At 38.2% G+C, this 24092-nt stretch overlaps 1 protein-coding gene across 1 annotated transcript in view; it reads left to right on the top strand.

The window, feature by feature from the left end:
* The window catches only part of CFAP47 (cilia and flagella associated protein 47), a 510608-nt gene that overhangs the window by 315685 nt on the left and 170831 nt on the right, over window positions 1-24092 (top strand). Inside the window, exons 46-48 of the mRNA XM_057495502.1 lie at window positions 12092-12282; window positions 13358-13501; window positions 14103-14276. Coding sequence (XP_057351485.1) covers window positions 12092-12282; window positions 13358-13501; window positions 14103-14276 — 509 coding nt within the window. The remainder of the gene's footprint in view (window positions 1-12091; window positions 12283-13357; window positions 13502-14102; window positions 14277-24092) is intronic.

Below are 24092 nucleotides of genomic sequence, written 5' to 3' on the forward strand. Positions count from 1 at the left end.
TGGTTGGTAGGATTTCAATCTTTTGGAATTTACTGAGGCTCTTTCTGTGTCCTAGTATGTGGTCTATTCTGGAGAATGTTCCATGTGCACTTGAGAAGAACGTGTATCCTGTTGCTTTTGGATGTAGAGTTCTGTAGATGTCTATTAGGTCCATCTGTTCTAGTGTGTTGTTCAGTGCCTCTGTGTCCTTACTTATTTTCTGTCTGGTGGATCTGTCCTTTGGAGTGAGTGGTGTGTTGAAGTCTCCTAGAATGAATGCATTGCATTCTATTTCCTCCTTTAGTTCTGTTAATATTTGTTTCAGGTATGTTGGTGCTCCTGTATTGGGTGCATATATATTTATAATGGTTATATCCTCTTGATGGACTGAGCCCTTTATCATTATGTAATGTCCTTCTTTGTCTTTTGTTACTCTCTTTATTTTGAAGTCTGTTTTGTCTGATACCAGAATTGCAACACCTGCTTTCTTCTCTCTGTTGTTTGCTTGAAATATCTTTTTCCATCCCTTGACTTTAAGTCTGTGCGCGTCTTTGGGTTTGAGGTGAGTCTCTTTAAGCAGCATATGGATGGATCTTGCTTTTTTATCCATTCTATTACTCTGTGTCTTTTGATTGGTGCATTCAGTGCATTTACATTTAGGGTGATTATTGAAAGGTATGAATTTATTGCCATTGCAGGCTTTAAGTTTGTGGTTACCAAAGGTTTAGGGTTAGCTTCTTTACTGTCTTACTGTCTAACTTAACTCGCTTGTTGAGCTATTATAAACCCAATCTGATGATTCTTTATTTCTCTCCCTTCTTATTCCTCCTCCTCCCTTCTTCATATGTTGGGTGTTTTGTTGTGTGCTCTTTTTAGGAGTGCTCCCATCTAGAGCAGTCCCTGTAGGATGCCCTGTAGAGGTGGTTTGTGGGAGGCAAATTCCCTCAACTTTTGCTTGTCTGGGAATTGTTTAATCCCTCCTTCATATTTAAATGATATTCGTGCTGGATACAGTAGTCTTGGTTCGAGGCCCTTCTGTTTCATTGCATTAAGTATATCATGCCATTCTCTTCTGGCCTGTAGGGTTTCTGTTGAGAAGTCTGATGATAGCCTGATGGGTTTTCCTTTGTAGGTAACCTTTTTTTTCTCTCTGGCTGCTTGTAATACTTTGTCCTTGTCTTTGATCTTTGCCATTTTAATTATTATGTGTCTTGGTGTTGCCCTCCTTGGATCCCTTGTCATGGGAGTTCTGTGTACCTCTGTGGTCTGAGAGGCCATTTCTTCCCCTAGTTTGGGGAAATTTTCAGCAATTATTTCTTCAAAGACATTTTCTATCCCCTTTTCTCTCTCTACTTCTTCTGGAATGCCTATGATTCTTATATTATTTCTTTTATATTGATCACTCAGCTCTCTTAAAATTCTTTCATTCCTGGAGATCCTTTTATCTCTCTCTGCATCAGCTTCTCTGCGTTCCTGTTCTCTGTTTTCTAGTCCATCAATGGTCTCTTGCATCTCGTCCATTCTGTTTTGAAGTCCTTCCAGAGCTTGTTTTATTTCTGAATTCTCCTTCCTTAGTTCTTGCATATTTCTCTGCAAGTCCATCAGCATGGTTATGACTTTTGTTTTGAATTCTTTTTCAGGTAGACTGGCTAAATCTATCTCCCCAGATTCCTTCTCAGGGGAAGATGTAGCAGATGCTGAAGCTGTCTGGGTTAGTCTTGTCTGGATCATATTTTTTTGCCTTTTCATGTTGACAGGTGCTATTGACTGTCAGCTGGGAGGGCCAAAATTTTCACTTACTACTGGCCTTTCTTTACTGGGGCAACTGCGACCCCTAGTGGCTTGTGTTGGGTAATTGCGTGTAGAGTGGGTCTTTGTGTCTTGCCTGGCCGGAAGGGAGAAATTTCCCTTTCTGTGGGCGGAATTTGTCTCAGGCTGCTTCTCTGCTTTCGCAGCGCCCGGAGGGGTAATGGATGGGGGGGCTGCTTGACTGTTTGCCTCCGTGAGGGGTCTCAGAGCTGTTGCCCAGGGGGTTAGTGCACCCGGTTTTCCCTGTAATTTCCAGCTGCTGTACTGTGACCTGGGTTGTTTCCGTCAAGCTGTTAAGTCCCTGTCCCTTTAAGACTTTCAAAAAGCCCCCGCTTTTCTTTGTCACAGGGGCATCAGCTTCAGCACCCGCTCAGAGGTCTTACTCCCTGTTCCCCCAGTATCCAGGGCCCCCTGGGCATGTACTGTGTCTGCGCTCTGGCCCGGATGGCTGGGGCTGGGTGTTCGGCAGTCCTGGGCTCCGTCTCCCTCCCGCTCTGCCTATTGTTCTCCCGCCGGGAGCTGGGGGGAGGGGCGCTCGGGTCCCGCAGGGCCGGGGCTTGTATCTTACCCCTTTCACCAGTCGCTGGGTTCTCGCTGGTGTAGCTGCAGTCTGGCCACTGTCCTGCGTCTTCTGGTCTCTCTTTTAGGGCTAGTTGTGTTTGTTGTATTTTCAAAAGTATATATGTTTTTGGGAGGAGATTCCCACTGTCCTACTCACGCCGCCATGTTGGCTCCGCCTCTCTTCTATTTTTTGGAAAACTTTAAGGAGAATGGGTGTTATGTCTTCTCTGTATGTTTGATAAAATTCCGAGGTAAATTCATCTTGTCCGAGTGTTTTTTTCTTGGGTAGTTTTTTGATTACTGGTTCAATTTCGTTGCTGGTAATTGGTCTGTTTAGATTTTCTGTTTCTTTCTGGGTCAGTCTTGGAAGGTTGTATTTTTCTAAGAAGTTGTCGATTTCTCCGAGGTTTTCCAGCTTCTTAGCATATAGGTTTTCATAGTATTCTCTAATAATCCTTTGTATTTCTGTGGGGTCCATCGTGATTTTTCTTTTCTCATTTCTAATTCTGTTGATGTGTGTTGACTCTCTTTTTCTCTTAATAAGTCTAGCTAGAGGCTTATCTATTTTGTTTATTTTCTAAAAGAACCAGCTCTTGGTTTCATTGATTTTTTCTATTGTTTTATTCTTCTCAATTTTATTTATTTCTTCACTGTTCTTTATTATGTCCCTCCTTCTGCTGACCTTAGGCCTCATTTGTTCTTCTTTTTCCAATTTTGATAATTGTGACATAAGACTATTCATTTGGGATTGATCTTCCTTCTTTAAATATGCCTAGATTGCTATATACTTTCCTCTTAAGATTTCTTTTACTGCATCCCACAGAAGTTGGGACTTTGTGTTATTGTTGTCATTTGTTTCCATATATTGCTGGATCTCCATTTTAATTTGGTTGTTGATCCATTGATTATTTAGGATCATGTTGTTAAGCCTCCATGTGTTTGTGAGCCTTTTTGCTTTCTTTGTACAATTTATTTCTAGTTTTATACTTTTGTGTTCTGAAAAGTTGGCTGGTAGGATTTCAATCTTTTCGAATTTACTGAGGTTCTTTTTGTGGCCTAGTATGTGGTCTATTCTGGAGAATGTTCCATGTGTACTTGAGAAGAATGTGTATCCTGTTGCTTTTGGATGTAGAGTTCTGTAGATGTCTATTAGGTCCATCTGTTCTAGTGTGTTGTTCAGTGCCTCTGTGTCCTTACTTATTTTCTGTCTGGTGGATCTGTCCTTTGGGGTGAGTGGTGTGTTAAAGTCTCCCAAAATGAATGCATTGCATTCTATTTCCTCCTTTAATTCTGTTAGTATTTGTTTCACATATATTGGTACTTCTGTATTGGGTGCATATATGTTTATAATGGTTATATCCTCTTGTTGGACTGAGCGCTTTATCATTATGTAATGTCCTTCTTTATCTCTTGTTACTCTCTTTATTTTAAAGTCTATTTTGTCTGATATTAGTATTGCAACACCTGCTTTTTTCTCTCTATTGTTTGCATGAAATATCTTTCTCCATCCGTTGACTTTAAATCTGTGCATGTCTTTGGGTTTGAGGTGAGTCTCTTGTAAGCAGCATATAGATGGGTCTTGCTTTTTTATCCATTCTATTACTCTGTGTCTTTTGATTGGTTCATTCAGTCCATTTACATTTGGGGTAATTATTGAAAAATATTTACTTATTTCCATTGCAGGCTTTAGATTTGTGGTTACCAAAGGTTCAATTTTAGCTTGTTTACTACCTTACTGTCTGACCTCACTCGCTTATTGAGCTGTTATAAACACAGTCTGATGATGATTTCTTTCCCTTCTTTTTCCTCCTCCTCCGTTCTTCATATGTTGGGTGTTTTGTTCTGTGCTCTTTTTAGGAGTGCTCCCATCTAGAGCAGTCCTTCTAAGATACCCTGTAGAGGTGGTTTGTGGGAGACAAATTCCCTCAACTTTTGCTTGTGTGGGAATTGTTTAATCCCTCCGTCATATTTGAATGATAGTCGTGCTGGATACAGTATCCTTGGTTCAAGGCCCTTCTGTTTCATTGCATTAAATATATCATGCCATTCTCTTCTGGCCTGTAAGGTTTCTGTTGAGAAGCCTGATGATAGCCTGATGTGTTTTCCTTTGTAGGTGACCTTTTTACTCTCTCTGGCTGCCTTTAATACTCTGTCCCTGTCCTTGATCTTTGCCATTTTAATTATTATGTGTCTTGGTGTTTTCTTCTTTGGATCCCATCTCTCGGGAGTTCTGTGTGCCTCCGTAGTCTGAGCAACTATTTCCTCTCGCAGTTTGGGGAAGTTCTCAGCAATTATTTCTTCAAAGACACTTTCTATCCCTTTTTCTCTCTCTTCTTTCTCTGGTGCCCGTATAATGCGGATATTGTTCCTTTTGGATTCGTCACACACTTCTCTTAATATTGTTTCATTCCTGGAGATCCTTTTATCTCTCTCTGCATCAGCTTCTATGCATTCCTGTTCTCTGGTTTCTATTCCATCAATGGCATCTTGCATCTTATCCATTCTGCTTATAAATCCTTCCAGAGTTTGTTTCACTTCTGTAATCTCCCTCCGGACGTCTGTAATCTCCCTCTGGACTTCATCCCTTAGCTCTTGCATATTTCTCTGCAGCTCTGTCAGCATGTTTATGATTTTTGTTTTGAATTTTTTTTCAGGAGACTGGTTAGGTCTGCCTCTGCAGGTCCTTTCTCAGGTGTAACTATCTTGGTCTGGACCAGATTTTTTTGCCTTTTCATGGTGATTGCAGTGGCTGTAGGCAGGTTGTGGTGTGTCAGCTGGGAGAAGAAAGTCCTTTCCTGCTTGCTGGATGCCTTGCCCTTCTCTGCTGCCTGTGATGGCTGCCTGCACTCCTGGAGCAGCCACCGGGTTAATCTCCTAAGCTGCTGTGGGCTGGGTGTCCATCAGAGCAGCGCAGAGCCCTGCGGGGAGTGGCAGGCATGCCAGGTGTGCTACTCCGTGCTAGCAGCGGCCTTTGGGTTTGGCCCGGGCAGCTGTGTGTTGGTCTGGGATTCCGGTCGGCTCCTGGGAGTGCGCCTGCTCCCTCTGGCTCTGCTGCTGGTGCGCACGGGGCTTTTCCACGCAGGCTTCTACTGGGCTCTGGCTTCACTGCCACCGGTGCACCCAAGCTGCACCCGGGCTGTTCGGTCGCGCCGCTGTGAGCTAGCCCTGCAGCACACGGATCTGCTCTCGGTTCCTTCTAGCGCTTCCGCCCCCGGCGCACGCTCCCACTCTCCTGCTACTGGGCCCGTGTGTTGGGGTCCGTGCCACTTGGAGGAACGATTGGCAGGCTGCCTCATCCTGTGAGGGACTTCAGAGCTGTACTGCCTCCGTTTAGGGTGCCTAAGTTTCCCCAGTACTCCCAGCTGCCAGGACAACTTCGTCCAGCTATGGGGTCCCTGTCTCTTTAAGACTTGCAGAAAGCACTCGCTTTTCTTTTGTCTCAGGGGCGCTGGTTGCAGGGACCTGCCCCCAGGTTTTGCTTTTCCGTTTCTCTAATATCCATCACCCAGTGCACCTTGTGTCTGCGTTCTGGGTGCGGATTTCTAGAGCTGGTTGTTTAGCAGTCTTGGGCTTTCACTCCTTCCTGGTTCTGACTCCTTTCTTCCCGCTGGGTTTTGGGGTGGGGGAGCGTTCAGGTCCCACCTGGCTGCAGCTTGTATCTTACCCCCTTCATGTGATGCTGAGTTCTCGCAGATGTAGATGTATCCTGGCTGTTGTACTGCATCCACTGATGTCTCTTTTAGGAATAGTTGTATTTATTGTATTTTCATAAATATATATGTTTTGGGGAGGAGATTTCCTCTGAACTACTCATGCCGCCATCTTACCGTGATCCACACTTCATTTTTTTATATGAAATGAGGAAACTTACTAATGAGCAATTGTTATCTCTCACTCGCCAGAACATTTGTGAGGCAGTTGCTCATGTGCCAATAAGAATGTAATAAAGTAACTAAAATGGGTAAAATTCTAAATGCCATGTGATTTGGTCTTTTGTATAATAGAAAAAGTATCTACATTAAAACTTTCCAAGCATAAATGCAAGTGGGATTAGCAAATAAGCCAAAAAATTATCTGAAAATATAATTATTCATAAATTAATTTATAACAAATAATTAGTTTCTTCCACATTTCTGAGGTACTTTCATATCACCACAGAATGTTAAGACAGAAAGAAAAACCTAACTGATCATTTAATCAAATTGTATTCCATAGAGCCCTAGAATTCTGCTCAAATGCTTAGGCTTGTCTGTAGTGGGGCTGTGGAAGTGAATGGGAGCTTCTAGCTTCTCATTCTACTTCAACCAAATCAACTATACATTACTTGTTTTATATAACTGAGATTCTTAGGTAATGTTCAGGCACAGTACCCCCAAGCCAAAAAATAAAGTGTTTGAAAGCTACTGATCAAATCTCACTCCTTAATTGAAACAGGTTAAGAATTTGAGTTCTCAAGAAAACCTTTAAGTTGTTTGCCCAAGGTCATACAATGTGAATGAGGAACTAAAACTAGAAAACAAGATTTTACTCTCAGTTGAGTTCCTCTTTCACCTCACCAGTTTTATACTCATACCTTCCTTTATAGTAAGACATGGTAGATTGTTTCAGTAAAATCCAAGTGGATCACATCTGCCTGGGTACATGTTTTATATAGTCTCCCTTTCCTTGTGGGCCTAGTCCTGGCCGTGTGACTTCCTTTGGCCAATGGATTATTAAGAAATGGGAAGGAAGCATGTATGTGATAACCACTTGTACATTAGGGCTCCCATTCTTTTGCTACTGGTAATTCTTCTGTACTCTATAAAAAACACTGGGCTTATCTCAGAAGATTAGAAACCTCCTGGACAGAATTCCCAGTTGAGGGCCCAGTTCATGAGAGAGCCCAGCTAGTACCACATGAAGCAGATAAGCTTTCCCAAATGAGGACAGGCCATAGAATCATGAACAAATAAATGATTGTTTCTTTAAACCACTACATTTTGGGGTAGTTTGTTTTTCAAGGATACCTGACCAAAACAGCAGTATTGACTTACTGTCTCAACCATGACTTATTCTAGGATCTGAACATAGCACATTTTTATGGGTTATTTCAAAAACTGTAGACACTGACTCCTTCAGGTAGGTAATGTTATAACATTAAGTATTAAAGTGTATATTAAAGTAAAATTAGATACTAATTTTTTAATTGATTTAGATTAAGTATAAATTAAGTAATCATTAGAGAGATTCTCTTTCTTCCCTTTATTGTCTTTAGTAAGTGTAATTTGATAAATTTAGATCTATTTGGTTATATTTAATTACAGAACCCTGGCAACTGCTGTAGTTACCAGGGTCACCTATAAATAAAAGGCCCCAGGTGAGCTACATTTGAGTACAGTAGGGATGGAAGGGACAGGTCCAGATTGTCTCTAACATTTGTGATGCTCAAAAGTACACATGGAAGCCCATATATCATCCAAATTTTAAAAGGGGTAAATCAAACTAATAAATTTTTAACTAGACTACATTCTATTATTCTACCTTGACAAATATAACTTTGTACCAACCTGGAAGACCAGGTTTTAATTTAGAATTATTGACTTCCTCGGTTTTGCAATAGAATATGACAGCAGGGGATAGCTGGACCTGAGCCAGGTGCCCGCCCTGTCCTCTTCCTTCAACTCTAGCTTGTACTGTCAAGGGTCTTGTGTGCAAGTTTGTGGGAACCTTGGCCCATATAATTATTCTTGGTCCATGTCTTCACCTTGATAGCCACCTCTTAGTTACCTTTCAATTCTAGGTGTCTCCCAGTGGGAAGACTGACATAGGGAAGAGTCCTGTACAAGCACTGGAAATGAGATCAAAGCACTTTGGATTGTGAGTTATGGCATCCCATGCACTTGGAACATGGATGGGGCTGGGCTTCCATATAGGCTTGTCCCATTGGGCCTAGGTACTCCTTGCTCATGCAAAGACAATGCCAGAAGGGATTCAGAGTAAGGCCCAGGAGAGGAAGCTCTGTTCCCTGGGTCTAAGGTATGTGGTAGATTGGGGATCCCCAACAGCTGACCCTGAGACCAGGTCTTAAGAAGAAGTAGTTTGATTGCTGATCTCAGGAACCATAGGTAAGAGTGTGAGAAAGAGAGAGCAAAGAGAAGCTTATTCAGTGTTGGGGAAGAAAATTTTTATTCCTCCCTTCAAGATTATTTTGGATAGCCTAAGAATTAAATTAACATGCAACAGATTAACAGGAACAAATCAAATTTAATTACGTATGGTCATGGGCTCCATAAGAATATGAATCTCACAATCCCTCAGGCAATTGAGGCTTAATATGCCATCCAGAGCTAAGGAGAAAGGGAGTAGAGGTCTGGGACTTCGAAAGGAAGGAAGACAATTCACAGGCACATGAAAAAGAATATTGTTGGTAAAGAAGTGTTTTCTGGGCCACACAGAAACAAGGGAGGAATTTTAACAACCAGACTCTGCTAAGTTGCTCCCTGTCTACCACCCCTAGTTCATACTATACTGTAGTTATCTATGGTGATAACCCCCTTCCTGGAGCAGGTCCTCTATCTAAATTCTTTTAATCAGTTATGGGGAAGGTCACAGATTTTTCCTGAGTTTCCTGCTTAAAAATAATTGGTCTAAAATAATCTGCATGCCAAGGAGACAAATTTTGGGGTGGCAAATTTTGCTCCCCTCCATCAGGGAGTGTGAATGAACATTGCCACTATGAGCATTTTGGGCTCAGATGCACTGGAGATCTCCAGGAGTTGGTATAGAATTCACCTCAGAGTTACTCTAACCAAAGGGCAAAGAAGCTGGGTTATTTTTCCACTAATTTAATACATTATTTGTTGAGGACTGCAATTGCAGGCATTAACTGTCACTTGCGGCCTGATCCACAGGAGAACTGAGCAGCCGCCTATGACTAGAACACATGCTCAGGGAGAAAGCCTCAGTTCTCCACAAAAGCCACTGGCTTACAGGGAGGATTTAAATGCCAAGGGGATGTGGCAGGGCCTGGACAGCATCTGGTACAGTGCAGAATTGGAAAGGACTTTGAGAATACATGTCCCTAAAAGAGAATGATGGTATGGCGGCAGAATGTGGCCAGTAAAATTTCCAAGTTTCTAAAAAATAAGTTCTACCTCTGTTGTTTTACATCTAAGGAGATGTGGATACTGGCTGATCCAGAAGCAACTTCTTGTTGATAATTTATGATGATATTCCTGCTTATGGATCTGAGATGAATCAATTAAATTATTTCAGATGTTTAAGGAAAAGAAACAAATATTGTTTTATCAATTTATCTTCAAAAATAGAACCATCTTTTCCATGAATTCCACTGTTCTGATGGGTTCCTTTTTGGACTTATCAGGGAGGGGGCTGGCACACTATGCATTCCTCACCGTCTTTGCTCAGGAACATTTTGTGAGTTGGAAAATGTACACTTAAGAATCTCCTTGGCTTTGACTTTCAGACTCAGTATCATCAGGAAATGAATATTTTTAGGGAAAAGGAAGTCATGGATAACAAAGCTTTTGATAGAGGCTTTATACTTGAACTTGTGCATTTCAATTATTGTTTACTTTTAAATGGCTTGCTATTCTTTATCCTCAATGAAAATAGTAATTACTGCTGAGTTGCTTAAATTTTATATTCTAAGCAGTTTAATTTTATTTAAATTACCTAATCTAAATATGTTCATTTCAGTCTCTTCATGCAAGAGAAAAATGAGACTTCTTTATTTCTGCTAATAAAGCAACATTTTTTTTTTGTCTTCCCCTTTCACACCTGCCCCATGTCCTGAGGAGACCCCAGTGTGGGACACAGAGCTGGACATGCATCATGATGTGTGTTCAGGACTGGCCAGGGGCTGAACATTTGGGGAACAAATGAAAGGGACATTTGACTCTGGCTCAGTGACACTTAATCTGGCCTGGCCCTGGAGGGAGGAGAGCAGGGCCTGCAGGGGAGAAGCAGGGGTGGGGCAGAAAAGTTTGTCCCTCCCAAGGCCTGGCCTGACAGTCAGCATGTATGTCTGCATGTTGTCTGCATGTCTCTCTGAGTTTATGTTGTGTGTCTGTGTGTCGTAGGCTTCGGTTGCATATTTTTCTGTGGGGTTTGTGTGACTGTCTCTCTGTACGTTGTGTGCTTCTATGTGTCTGCTATATGTGTAGTTGTGTTTTATATGTGTGCCGAGTGTTGTGTCTGTAAAGCAACAAATTTTGATCAAAGAATTATCTCACCTGGTTTGCCACAACTCATATACTTCTCTCAGAATGAGAGTGATCAATGAACAACAAAAGATGAACTGTGCCTGGAGTCCTTTTTTCAAGAAAAAATTTATTCTAAAATTAGATTTGTTTATGAATAAGAGGAAATAAAAATAACAACATTCTGACAGCCTTTGTTTCCTCTTTAGACCAGCTGAGAATTTGGACTTTAGTTAGATGTCACATAGATTTCAAATGGCATCCATTGTCAGTGTGTTTTAATATATAATAGATAACTGTTACATTATACATAATATGTAATATATAGCATATAACAATATACAACATGCAACATATGCTGTATAATATATGAGATAATTTTATAATATGAAACATAACATATAATAAACACATACAAATCCTCGATTGCTTTTAAAAATGATTTAAATTAGTTGATGTTCTTATGGGAGTGACTGCTTTCCTTGGTATATAGAGTTTAGTGCATTTGAAAACAGATTTGCCATTTTTAGCATTTGAGGTGTTAAATGTGAGTGAATTAAAATCATTGCCGCTTAATGTCCTAATATTTGTCTGATCCACTGGTTGATAAGTTTGATATGTTTCTTGATTTCAGAGAACTCCCTTGCACAAAATTAGGTTCCTAAATGTTTTTCATCTGTTACTCAAATTCTTTGGCATTAGCAGTGAAATTTGTATCATATTCTGATACTGCATCCTACTTTAGGTGTGAGAGTTGTTTATAACTATTTTCTTATTTCATGGGGAATAAGAAAACAGTGAACCTTCAGAGAAAAAGTAATGTTGCTTAGAAGGAAAGGACTGACATAGATAGCTTGCCCACCATAAGAAATGATATTAGCAATTAACTTAAGGTAAATGGTATAATAAGGTGATACGAAAGTATTAATTGGACATGCCTCTTTCTGCTTCCCTTGGTTATTATCTGTGAAAAAATTGTTTCTGCTAGTGAAGTTGCAAATCATCTTGATTGCTGTGGGACAGAGGACCCCTAAGTCATAGAAATGTGGCAGATAAGAATACTGACCAAATATTTCAAGTATCTGTCTCATTTCTCAGCTCCCACTCTGTTAAATAGATACATGTGGTTCTGGCTAATTAAATGTAATGTGTGTTACTTTAGGACTGAGCACTGAAAAGCCCTTGAGCAAACTTCTAGCCACTCTTCTTCTTTCCTTGACCTGTGAACAAAGGGGGAGAGGTATTCCTGATGGTACAGCGGCAGGATAGTGGTGCCTTTCACAGCATGGGTCCCTGAGTGAATTTTTGGAGCAGGTCTTCCTCTGGCCTATGCAGCATATATTCTGAAATTGATTAATAAACTTGCGTTTTATGCTCCGGAGATTTAGGGGTGTGTGTTACCTCAGTATAACCTGTATCTTCCAGATGATACAGTATAACTAAATACAGTAATATTAAATATTACTTTACCCTAAAATGAATTTTAGGATTAATGCCATTAAAAATGATTAAACCATTTAAAATGATTTTGATAACCACAGGTGGATCTGTTCCAGTTCCTTTACGATTTACTCCTGTCAAACCTGGCCGCTACCCTTGTAAAATTTTGTTAACATCCTGGTATGATGTGCGTCTCTATTACATTGAAGGTGTGGTAAATGAGGAGCATCCAGAGGCCAGATTTGAATTTGAAACACCAGCATTTGAAGCCCTTACCCAGAATATTCCATTAGTAAGTACCAACTTTTATTTTGTACTTTTCTTCTTTCCCACTGCCACTGTCTCAGAGTCCTCCAAACCTTTCATATTGAACTATGGTCAATTTCTAATCACATTATCTGCTGCTATTTGTTTCTCCATACTGATACCAGAGTTTTGCTCCAGAAAATGAATGTTATCATTTTACTCATCTAATTAATCACTGCTGCTGGATTTCTTTCTTAAAAAAATAACTCCACTATAGCATCTTACTACGCTGATGGGCAGTGACTGTAATGGGGTGTGTGGTGGGGAATTGATAATGGGGGAAATCTAGTAACCACAGTGTTTCTCATGTAAGTGTACATTAGTGATACCAAAAAAAATAAAATAACTTCAACTTCTTTAACCTCCTTCCTAAAATTCCTGTTCAAAAGCTATGCCTACTGCTCCACCAAGTAGAGTTGTGGTCTCTCAGATCACTGCTCCAAATTCAGTTGTGAGCTTGCCAGTTGATTAAGATGGGTTCACAGGGAACTAAGAACAATCATTGGCTGTAGCTTTGCTACCTTATTAGTCAAAGTAATAACACAACATAGAAAAAGAAATAATTGTAAGGAATTCTGAATTGTTTTAGACTTGCTGAGAAGTTATTTTTTTGTTTAATTATTAAAGATAGAACAAAAATCTGTTCAAAGCACAAAAAATTTGTTCTGATGAGCTATGTAAGCTTTGCCATCTAAGCAATCTACCAGTTAGATTGTACATAATTAGGAGTAGAATGTGTAATTCTAAGACCATTTTATCATTTTTACAGTAATTAGTAAGCCAAACAAAGGAAGATTCCTTAAATTAGTGAACAATCCATGGATCAACCTATTAGGCAATGCTCCTTTTTGACATTGAAAGGGCATGTAGTTATCCTTGTGCCTTATTTATGTTTACCTTTTTTTATTGTTGTTTTTAACAAATCTGACTTTCAAATGATGATTCTTAAGAAATACAATTAAAGATACAGTGTATGATTTTATTAAAAGTACCAAGAATATGTAACTCAACTTTATCAACATCATCCCTCTGATATTTTTCTACCTTTTTTTATGCTTTAGAATAATAAAACAAGGAAAGAATGGAAATGTCAAGTTACTATAGAAGGAGAATGGTTTTATGGACCTTCTCTTTTACACATTGGACCAGGTGAAACTGTACAGTATCCTCTCACATTCAAACCTATTTGGGAATGTGAGATTATGGTATGAATTCATTGATTTTTTTTCCACCAGTATTAATATATCAATAAACCAATGTATAATATTAACGTATATAAGTTATGATAAATTTTTTCAGAAAAGTTATATTTTCCATGATTTCAACTATTAGTGTTCACTTTGCTTGAAATATTAATAAATGTTTTTAACTTGAGGGATAAATATTCTGAAAGACATAATGCCGTTGGCCGCCAATACTTATATCTAAATTATCTTTGCATAACACATTTAACAAAGTTAAATCATTACTCCTTTTGTTTTTACTCACTAAGGAAGTTGGTGCTTCAGAAAATATTTTAAGACGTATTTCATTGTCGAGGATGTAGACACACTTGTAATTGCTATGTATGTGAATTCCTGTATACAATCTACCATTTAGGAAAAGTAAAGAGAAATAAAGAGATTTTCATAGAAACTTCATATTTATTCATCCATTAGAACCATTTATACATACCGAAAAAGTCAATGGCTATCATCTCCTTGAAAGCTTATTTTATTAATCAGATCCAAGATTAATAGGATAGCAGAGGTTGTTTGTCATCCTACTGTAACTCCTAGGAGCTGAAATTTGGCTGATTTGTTACAGGGCAGACTTATTCTACAAAATGAAGTAGATGGTATGGAGCATGTCTTTGAAATAAAAGGGGTTGGAAAAAAGCCCGTGGCCTTGGAACACATCACTGTTGACTGTCAAGTGGGGAATATAGCAAATAAACCCATAATGGTGCCCAGCTGTATGAACACTGCCCTAACATTTAAGGTGAGATTTTTTTGTTGTTGTTTTTAGGAATATGTTGAATTGTATGATATTTTTAAAATATTTAATTTTATTTAATGAGGTGAAGCAATGCCACATAAGGAGACGTTTTCAATCCTACTTTTTATCTATTTAATAACCCTACAGTACATTAACTGTCAGATTTCATTCCAATTATAACATTTAATTAGCACCAAATATGTTTTATATCTACATACTAGTATATAATCATAAGACAGCCTGCTTCTTTGAGTCAGGAGTATTTTCACTTGCAGAAATTTTACAATGACAATATATTTTCAAAAAAACTTTTAAACAGCTTTTAAAATTTTAATGTGAAATCTGTAGGTGCAAAATGTCAAAAGTTTATCCTATCACTTATAAGTTTGAATAATAGTGGGGATGTGAAGAAGTGCATAATTTTTACATCTTTATTTTTATGAAGTTCTGTACTTGGCCCTCCTCACTTGATTCATTTAAGCCAATCCTCAGATATTTCCCTATCCCATTTCCATATTTATCTACAAATTGTTGGTTTGCCCAATAGAATCTGTGAAAGAGGTTTGACATCTGTCTCCATCACAGGTGCCTGAGTTGTTTTGGAGGGTAATGCAGAAGGCTGGAAATTCTTTGGGTTATTTCTATGCTTTTTTTTTGTAATCTTAAAAAACATATGCTTTGGTTTTCTTCTTTTCTTACTGGATTGTAAGTGGAGTGAATATTGTGCAGGAAAATCTCATCTTGTCACTCCCCTGCTAAAATCCGTCATTGTCGACTCTTACCTTCAGGATGGGGTCCGTACTCTTCTGAAGTAGCGTCAGTGTCCTTGACAAGCTCATCCACCTAGCATCATGTCTTATCTCTGCTGGCTCCAGCAATACTTGGGCCTTTGTATACAGTATTTCTCCTTTGGAAATTCCTGCCCAACTCCCTATCTTCCATTTTTCTGTGTCTCTCTAACTCTTTTTCATTCTTTAGGGCAAGTCCTAGAGGCCATTTTTCTAAGAATCCTTTCCTATTCCCATAAACCTAGGTTAGATGCCATTCATGTGGTGCCATAGCATTATTTTTTACCTGTCCTGCCATCATCCATACTACATCACTTGCTGTTACCTGTCTGTTGTTCTCCACCAGGTTATAAACTCTGAGAAAAGGGGCATATCTCTCTAATCAGCGTTTTTACACCTAGCATAAACCATAGTATCAAGCATGTAATAGTTTTCAAAGAAGAATTGTTTAATGAACAGATACAAACATAATGGGTGGCATTTAAAACAAAGAAAGGAAGAAAGTTGGGAAGGAAGGAAGGAAAGAAGAAAGGACAAAAAGAAAAAAATCAGAACCATGTGGATTTGCTGTAAATAAGGAAAAAATCATTTTCCACCTTTCCCTTTCCCCTTCTGGTATTTACCGGTGAGCAAGGAATACTGTTTTGAGAGTTTGATGACAACAGTTTAAAGAAATATCTCTAATTTCATAACATTGTCTATTTCATTTTGTTGTTATGGCAGAGATGATGTGTATAGGTTTTTACATTTTTATTTTTCAGAATGAATATATTCTTTAAAAAGTAGGCCTTTAAAAATAATAATTATGCTATGTTAAAATCTAATTAAATGTAGAAGTGGAATCCTATTCATAACAAAATTATTCTCACAAGCAAAAATAATGGAAGTCTATATTTTTATCATTTTTATACACAAAACTGAAGAATCTGGTTATTTTATATTTAGAATAAATTTTCAGTGAGGCCCTATCTGTAATTAAAGATACTATCTATTAAATGTTATTTCATTAAAGTAGTAAACTCATGTATTCCAGATCTTCCTAAAACTTCTCTATTTCTTTATTTAAAAGTTCCAACAATTATGAAAGAATAAACATATTTAAGACCTAAGAAACATTTGTTCCTAGGGGTATTAGCAATAGATAAAAAAGCACCTTTATTAATTTGAAAATCACCCTTATTTTTAATCAACACTAAGCAATGCCAATTTGATGTTTCTTTTATTCATAATACTTAGCTTATTGCTTGTAATTTAATGGAAATTCTATTGAGGAATAGCTAAGATGGTGCTAAGGAAAAAGGCTAGGCTGAATATCTTTACTTTATCATTTCAGCATTCTTTGTATACTTGCTTTGGGACCGCTGAACTGCTTCTGATTCTCTGTCTTCATTCTTTGATCTGTAAAATGAAGTTGGCCTTTATGCACTCAAGGCTGCTTCACATTCCTTTCCTCTCTCTCTCTTTTCTCTGTTTAACTATTTTCCTCTTCATTGGGTTGTGTCCCTTAATCTATAATTATTCTCAATTTTTTCAATTGTAAGAGAAAACTTGTCTCTAATAATACTCTCTCTTCAACTATTATCCTCTTCATTTCTCATGATTGCTAAACTTGTTGATAAAGCAATACTTACATCATCACTTCTTATTTTATGGTGGTCCATTTGTAGCAAATTTAGTCTGTTGAAACTGCTACCACAAATATCACCCTGGACTTTTAGTCAAGAAGAATCAATTATTTTCCCAAGTTATCTGCCTCAAAACTCTAGTGTTTGGTAAAGTCAATCTGCCTTCTTAACATCCTTCTCCCTTTATTTTACATCATTCTATATTCCTCATTTCCTAGTCATCTCATGACTATTACTTATCTGGTCCTTTTATTCCTCTAACCTACTAATGACTTTTCAAGTTTCCATCTTCCAAAGCATTCTTCTATCTGTAAAACATCCCACTTGACAGTTTCTTCACTTCAAACTCTCCTATAGGAATGAATTGCCAAATTCATGATTAAGATGTATGTGTTAGCTCCAGCCCCTTATTAGTGTATTCTTTTCATATTTTTTCCTGGTTCTATTTTTCATTGCAGTTAGTAGTCATTTTTATGATGCTTTGTATTCTTTAAAAAGCCTCTAACATATATTTTATCTTATTGCTATAAAACTTGTTTTCAGTAGAAGCTTATGATTTCTTTAATATGAAAGAGAAAATATCACAGAATATCACTGAGATACAGATAAAATGCTATGGCATTTTTTTTAATTAAAGTATCATTGATGCACATTCCTATGAAGGTTTCACATGAAAAACAATTTCATTGCTACATTCACCCATATTATCGAGTCCTCACCCATACCCCATTTGCAGTGACTGTCCATCAGTGTAGTAAGATGCCAGAGTCACTACTTGTCTTCTCTGTGTTACACTGTCTTCCCCATGACCCCACCACACACACCATGTGAACTAATCATAATGCCCCTCAATCCCCTTCTCCCTCCCTCTCCATAGGCCCTTCCCCACACCTCCCCTTTGGTAACCGCTAGTCCCTTCTTGGAGTTCGTGAGTGTGCTGCTGTTTTGTTCCTTCAGTTTTGCTTTGTTGTTATGCTGCACAAATGAGGGAAATCATTTGGTATTTGTCTTTCTCTGCCTGACTTATTTCACAGAGCATAATACCCTCTAGCTCCATCCATATTTTTGCAAATGGTAGGATTTGTTTCTTTCTTATGGCTGAACAGTATTCCATTGTGTATATGTACCACATCTTCTTTATCCATTCATCTACTGATGGACACTTAGGTTGCTTCTGTATGTTGGCTATTGTAAATAGTGCTGCAAAAACATAGGGGTGCATATGTCTTTTTGAATCTGACAACTTGTTTTCTTTGGGTAAACTCCTAGGAGTGGAATTCCTGGGTCAAATGATATTTCTGTTTTTAGTTTTTTGAGGAACCTCCATATTGCATTCCGCAATGGTTAAACCAGTCTACATTCCCAACAGCAGTGTAGGAAGGTTCCCTTTTCTTCGCATCCTCGCCATCATTTGTTGTTCATAGTCTTTTGGATGTTGGCTCTCCTAACTGTTGTGAGGTGATATCTCATTGTGGTTTCAATTTGCATTTCCCTGATAATTAACGATGTGGAGCATCTTTTCATGTACCTGTTGGCCATCTGAATTCCTTCTTTGGAGAATTGTCTGTTCATATCCTCTGCCCATTTTTTAATCGGGTTATTTGCTTTTTGGGTGTTGAAGTATGTGAGTTCTTTATATATTTTGGATGTTAACTCCTTGTTGATAAGTCATTTACAAATATATTCTCCCATATGGTAGGATGCCATTTTGTTCTGTTGATGGTGTCCTTTGCTGCGCAGAAGGCTTTTAGCTTGATGTAGTCCCATTTGTTCATTTTTGCTTTTCTTTCACTTACCCAAGATGTGTTCAGGAAAAAGTTGCTCATATTTATATTCAAGAGATTTTTGCCTATGTTTACTTCTAAGAGTTTTATGGTTTCATGACTTACATTCAGGTCTTTGATGCATTTTGAGTTTACTTTTGTGTATGGGGTTAGACAATAATCCAGTTTCATTCTCTTGCATGTAGCTGTCCAGTTTTGCCAACAGCAGCTGTTGAAGAGGCTGTCATTTCCCCATTGTATATCCATGGCTCTTTTATAGTATACTAATTGACCATATATACTTGGGTTAATATCTCGCCTCTTTACTCTGTTCCATTGGTCTATGGGTCTGTTCTTATGCCAGTACCAAATTTTCTTGATTACTGTGGCTTTGTAATAGAGCTTGAAGTTGGGGGGCATAATCCCCGCAGTTTTATTCTTCCTTCTCAGGACTTCCTTGGATATTTGGGGTCTTTTGTGATTCCAGATGAACTTTAGAACTATTTGTTCCAGTTCATTGAAGAATGTTGTCAGTATTTTGATAGATATTGCATTGAATCTGTAGATTGCTTTAAGCAGGATGGCCATTTTGACAATATTAATTCTTCCTATCCATGAGAACAGGATGTATTTCCATTTATTGGTATCTTCTTTAGTTTCTCTCATGAGTGTCTTGTAGTTTTCAGGGTATATGTCTTTTACTTCCTTGATTAGGTTTATTCCTAGGTATTTTATTCTTTTTGATGCAATTGTGAATGGAATTGTTTTCCTGATTTCTCTTTCTGCTAGTTCATCATTAGTGTATAGGAACGCAATAGATTTCTGTGTATTAATTTTGTATCCTGCAAATTTGCTGAATTCAGATATTAGATCTAGTAGTTTTAGAGTGGATTCTTTAGGGGTTTTTATGTACAATATAATGTCATGTGCAAACAGTGATGGGTTAACTTCTTCCTTACCAATCTGGATGCCTTTTATTTATTTGTATTGTCTGATTGCCATGGCTAGGACCTCCAGGACTATGTTGAATAAAATTGGGGAGAGTGGGCATCCTTGTCTTGTCCCAATTTTAAAAGCTTTCAGCTTCTTGCTTTTAAGTATGATGTTGGCTGTGGGTTTGTAAAAATTGTCTGGGTGCACTCTGCTCAGCAGGTTAGGAACTTTCACGATCTTCAGGCACTTCAGCACCCTGGCTGGCTACGCAGCTCCAAGGCCCCTCACCGTGATACACAGCCTGCTGCACCTTCCTCCCAGCCAGCCCGCACCTGGGTTGCAAACCTGCAAACCCTGCCCTGGCATCAGGCCAGCCAGAGGGAAGCCCCACCTACAGCAGGTACAAACACAAAGCATAGAGGCTTACACCTGTTTGTTTGGGTCACTGGTTCTGGCAGTGGATGCAGGCATAGCAGCCGGGAAGCAGGAAACAGCTCTTTCCTCCCCTCAGGCACCTGCACCGCTCCCCTGTTACCCCCGACATCACTCCAGGGGCTGAGCAGCTGCAAAGAGTAGAGCTAGCTTCTGGGCCCTAGAGGGTACCACATACAAATAGGAAAGGTCAAAACAACCTAGTTCAAAGCAAAATCCCAACACCAGAAAAGGATTGAATGAGACTTAACTAATAAATCTTCCTGGAAGAGATTTCAAAATAAAAATCATAAAAATCATAAACATGCTCCTGGAAGTACAGAAAAATATTCAGGAACTCAGGATCGAATTTAGGACAGAGATCCAATCATTGAGGAACACATGGAGAGTATTAAAAGCAGATTAGATATGGTGGAGGAGACGATAAATGAAATAGAAATTAGAGAAGAGGAATACAAAGAAGCTGAAGCACAAAGAGAAAAAAGGACCTCAAGGAATGAAAGAATACTGAGAGAACTATGTGACCAATCCAAATGGAACAATATTCGTATTATAGGGGTACCAGAAGAAGAAGAGAGAAAAAGGGATAGAGAGTGTCTTTGAAGAATTAATTGGTGAAAAGTTCCCAAATCTGGGGAAGGAGGTAGTCTCTCAGGCCATGAAGGAGCACAGATCACCAAACATTTGGGACCCAAGGAGGACAACACCAAGACATATAATAATTAAAATGGCAAAGATCAAGGATAAGGACAGGCTATTAAAATCAGCCAGAGAGAGAAATAAGATCACATACAAAGAAAACCCATCAGGCTATCATCAGACTTCTCAGAAGAAACGTTACAGGCCAGAAGGGAGTGGCATGATGTATTTAATACAATGAAGCAAAGTGCCTCAAACCAAGAATACTCTACCCGGCAAGATTGCCATTTAAATGTGAAGGAGGGATTAAACAATTTCCACATAAGCAAAAGCTGAGAGAATTAACCTCCCACAAACCATCTCCACAGTGTATTTTTGAGGGACTGCTATAGATGGAAGTATTCCTAAGGGTAAATAACTGTCACCACAGGTAATAAAAAGGGATAGACAAAGAGTACAGAATATGATACCAAATGCATAAAGAATGGAAGAGGAGGAAAAGGAGGGAAAAAAAAGAACCTTTAGATTTTCTTTGTAATAGCATACTAAGTGAATTAAGCTAGACTCTTAGATCATAAGGAAGTTACCCTTGAACCTTTGGTAACCATGAATCTAAAGCCTGCAATGGCAATAAGTACATATCTATCGATAATCACCCTAAATGCAAATGGTCTGAAGGCACCAATTAAAACACATAGAGTCAGTGAATGGATAAGAAAACAAAACCCAACTGTATGCTGCCTGCAACAGACTCAATTCAAACCCAAAGACATACACAGACTAAAAGTGAAGGGATGGAAAAAGATATTTCGTGCAACTAATAGCGAGAAAATAGCAGGAGTTGCAGTACTTGTGTCAGACAAAATAGACTTTAAAACAAAGAAAGTCACAAGAGACAAAGAAGGACATTATATAATGATAAGGGGGTCAATCCAACAAGCGGATATAACCATTATAAACATCTATCCATGCAACACAAGAGCACCTACATATGTGAAACAAGTACCTACAAAATTAAAAGGGGAAATAGAAAGCAGTGAATTCATTCTAGGAGACTTCAACACTCCACTCACTCTAAAGGACAGATCAACAAGACGGAAAATAAGTGAGGAGACAGAGGCATTGAGCAACACATTAGAACACATGAACCTAACAGACGTCTACAGAACTCTCCACCCAAAAGCAGCTGGATATACATTTTTCTCAAGTGCACATGGAATATTTCTCAAGAATAGATCATATACTAGGCCACAAAAAAAGCCTCAGTAAATTCAAAGAGATTGAAATTGTACCAACCAGCTTCTCAGACCACAGAGGTATGAAACTAGAAATAAATTATGCAAAGAAAATGAAAAAGCCTACAAACACATGGAGGCTTAACAACATGCTCCTAAATAACCAATGGATCAATGAGCAAATAAAAACAGAGATCAAACAATATATGGAGACAAATGACAACAATAATTTAACACTGCAAAATCTGTGGGATGCAGCGAAGGCCGTGCTAAGAGGGAAGTATATTGCAATACAGGCCTACCTCAGGGAAGAAGAACAATCCCATATGAATAATCCAAACTCATAATTAGTGAAACTAGGAAAAGAAGAACAATTGAGGCCCAAAGTCAGTAGAAGGCGGGACATAATACAGATTAGAGCAGAAATAAATAAAATTGAGGAGAATAAAACAATAGAAAGAATTAATGAAAAGAGGAGCTGGTCCTTTCAGAAAATAAACAAAGTAGGTAAACCCATAGCCAGACTTACCAAGAAATAAAGAGGATCTACACACATAAACAGAATAAAAAATGAGAGAGGAAAAATCACTACAGACACCACAGTAATACAAAGAATTATTAGAGAATACTATGCAAAGTTATATGCTAAAAAACTGGATAACCTAGAAGAAATGCAAAACTTTCTAGAAAAATACAGCCTTCCAAGGATGACCCAGAAAGAAACAGAAAATCTGAACAGACCAATTACTAACAATGATATTGAACTGGTAATGAAAAAACTACCTAAGAACAAAACTCCTCGTTCAGATGGCTTCACTGCTGAATTTTATCAGACATTTATTGAAGATGTAATACCCATTATCCTTAAAGTTGAACAAAAAAGTAGAAGAGGAAGGAATACTTAAAAACTCATTCTATGAGGCCAGCATCAGCCTAATACCAAAACCAGGCAAACACACCACAAAAAAAGAAAATTACACAACAATATCCCTGATGAACATAGATGCAAAAATACTCAACAAAATATTAGCAAACAGAACTCAAAAGTACATCAAAAAGATTATCCATCATGATCAAGTAAGATTTATTCCAGGGATGCAAGGATGATAAAATATTCAAAAATCCATCAATATCAACCACCATATCAAAAAAAAGAAGTACAAAAACTACATGATCATCTCCATAGATGCTGAAAAAGGATTTGACAAAATTCAACATCCATTCATGATAAAAACTCTCAACAAAATGGGCATAGAGGGTAAGTACCTCAACATAATAGATGCTATGTATGACAAACCCACAGCTAACATCATACTTAACAGTGAGAAGCTGAAAGCTTTTCCTTTAAGATCGGGAACAAGACAAGGATGCCCATTCTCCCCACTTTTATTCAACATAGGTCTGGAGGTGCTGGTAATGGCAATCAAACAACACAAAGAAAAAAAAGGCATCCAGATTGGTCAAGAAGAAGCTAAACTGTTACTGTTTGCAAATGACATGATATTGTACATAAAAAACTCTAAAGAATTCACTCCAAAAGTACTAGATCTAATATCTGAATTCAGTGAAGTTGCAGGATAAAAAATTAATACACAGAATATGTTGCATTCCTATACATTAATGATGAGCTATGAGAAAGAGAAATTGGGAAAACAATTACATTCACAATTGCATCAAAAATAACAGAATACCTAGGAAGAACCCTCACCAAGGAAGTGAAAGACCTATGCTCTGAAAACTATAAGACACTTATGAGAGTAATTTAAAAAGATACCAATAAATGGAAACACATCCTATGCTCATGGATAGGAAGAATTAATATTGTCAAAATGGCCATCCTGCCTAAAGCAATCTACAGATTCAATGCAATCCCTATCAAAATACTGACAACATTCTTCAATGAACTGTAACAAATAGTTCTAAAATTCATAAGGAACCACAAAGGACCCCGAAAAGCCAAAGCAATCCTGAGAAGGAAGAATAAAGCTGGGAAGATTTTACTCCCGAACTTCAAGCTCTAGTACAAAGCCACAGTAATCAAGACAATTTGATAGTGGCACAAGAATAAACCCATAGACTAATGGAACAGCCTAGAAAGCCCAGATATAAACCCAAGCATGTATGTTCAATTAACATATGATAAAGGAGCCATAGACATACCATGGGGAAATGACAGCCTTTTCAACTGGTGTTGACAAACTGGACAGTTATACGCAAGAGAATGAAACGGGATTATTGTCTATCCCCATACACAAAAGTAAACTTGAAATGGATCAAAGACCTGAATGTAAGTCATGATATGATTAAACTCTTAGAAGAAAAAATAGGCAAAAATCTCTTTAATATAAACATGAGGAACTTTTTTCTGAACGCATCTCCTTGAGCAAGGGAAACAAAAGCAAAA

Source organism: Manis pentadactyla, chromosome X (assembly GCF_030020395.1).
Source record: "Manis pentadactyla isolate mManPen7 chromosome X, mManPen7.hap1, whole genome shotgun sequence".
Lineage (NCBI taxonomy): Eukaryota > Metazoa > Chordata > Mammalia > Pholidota > Manidae > Manis > Manis pentadactyla.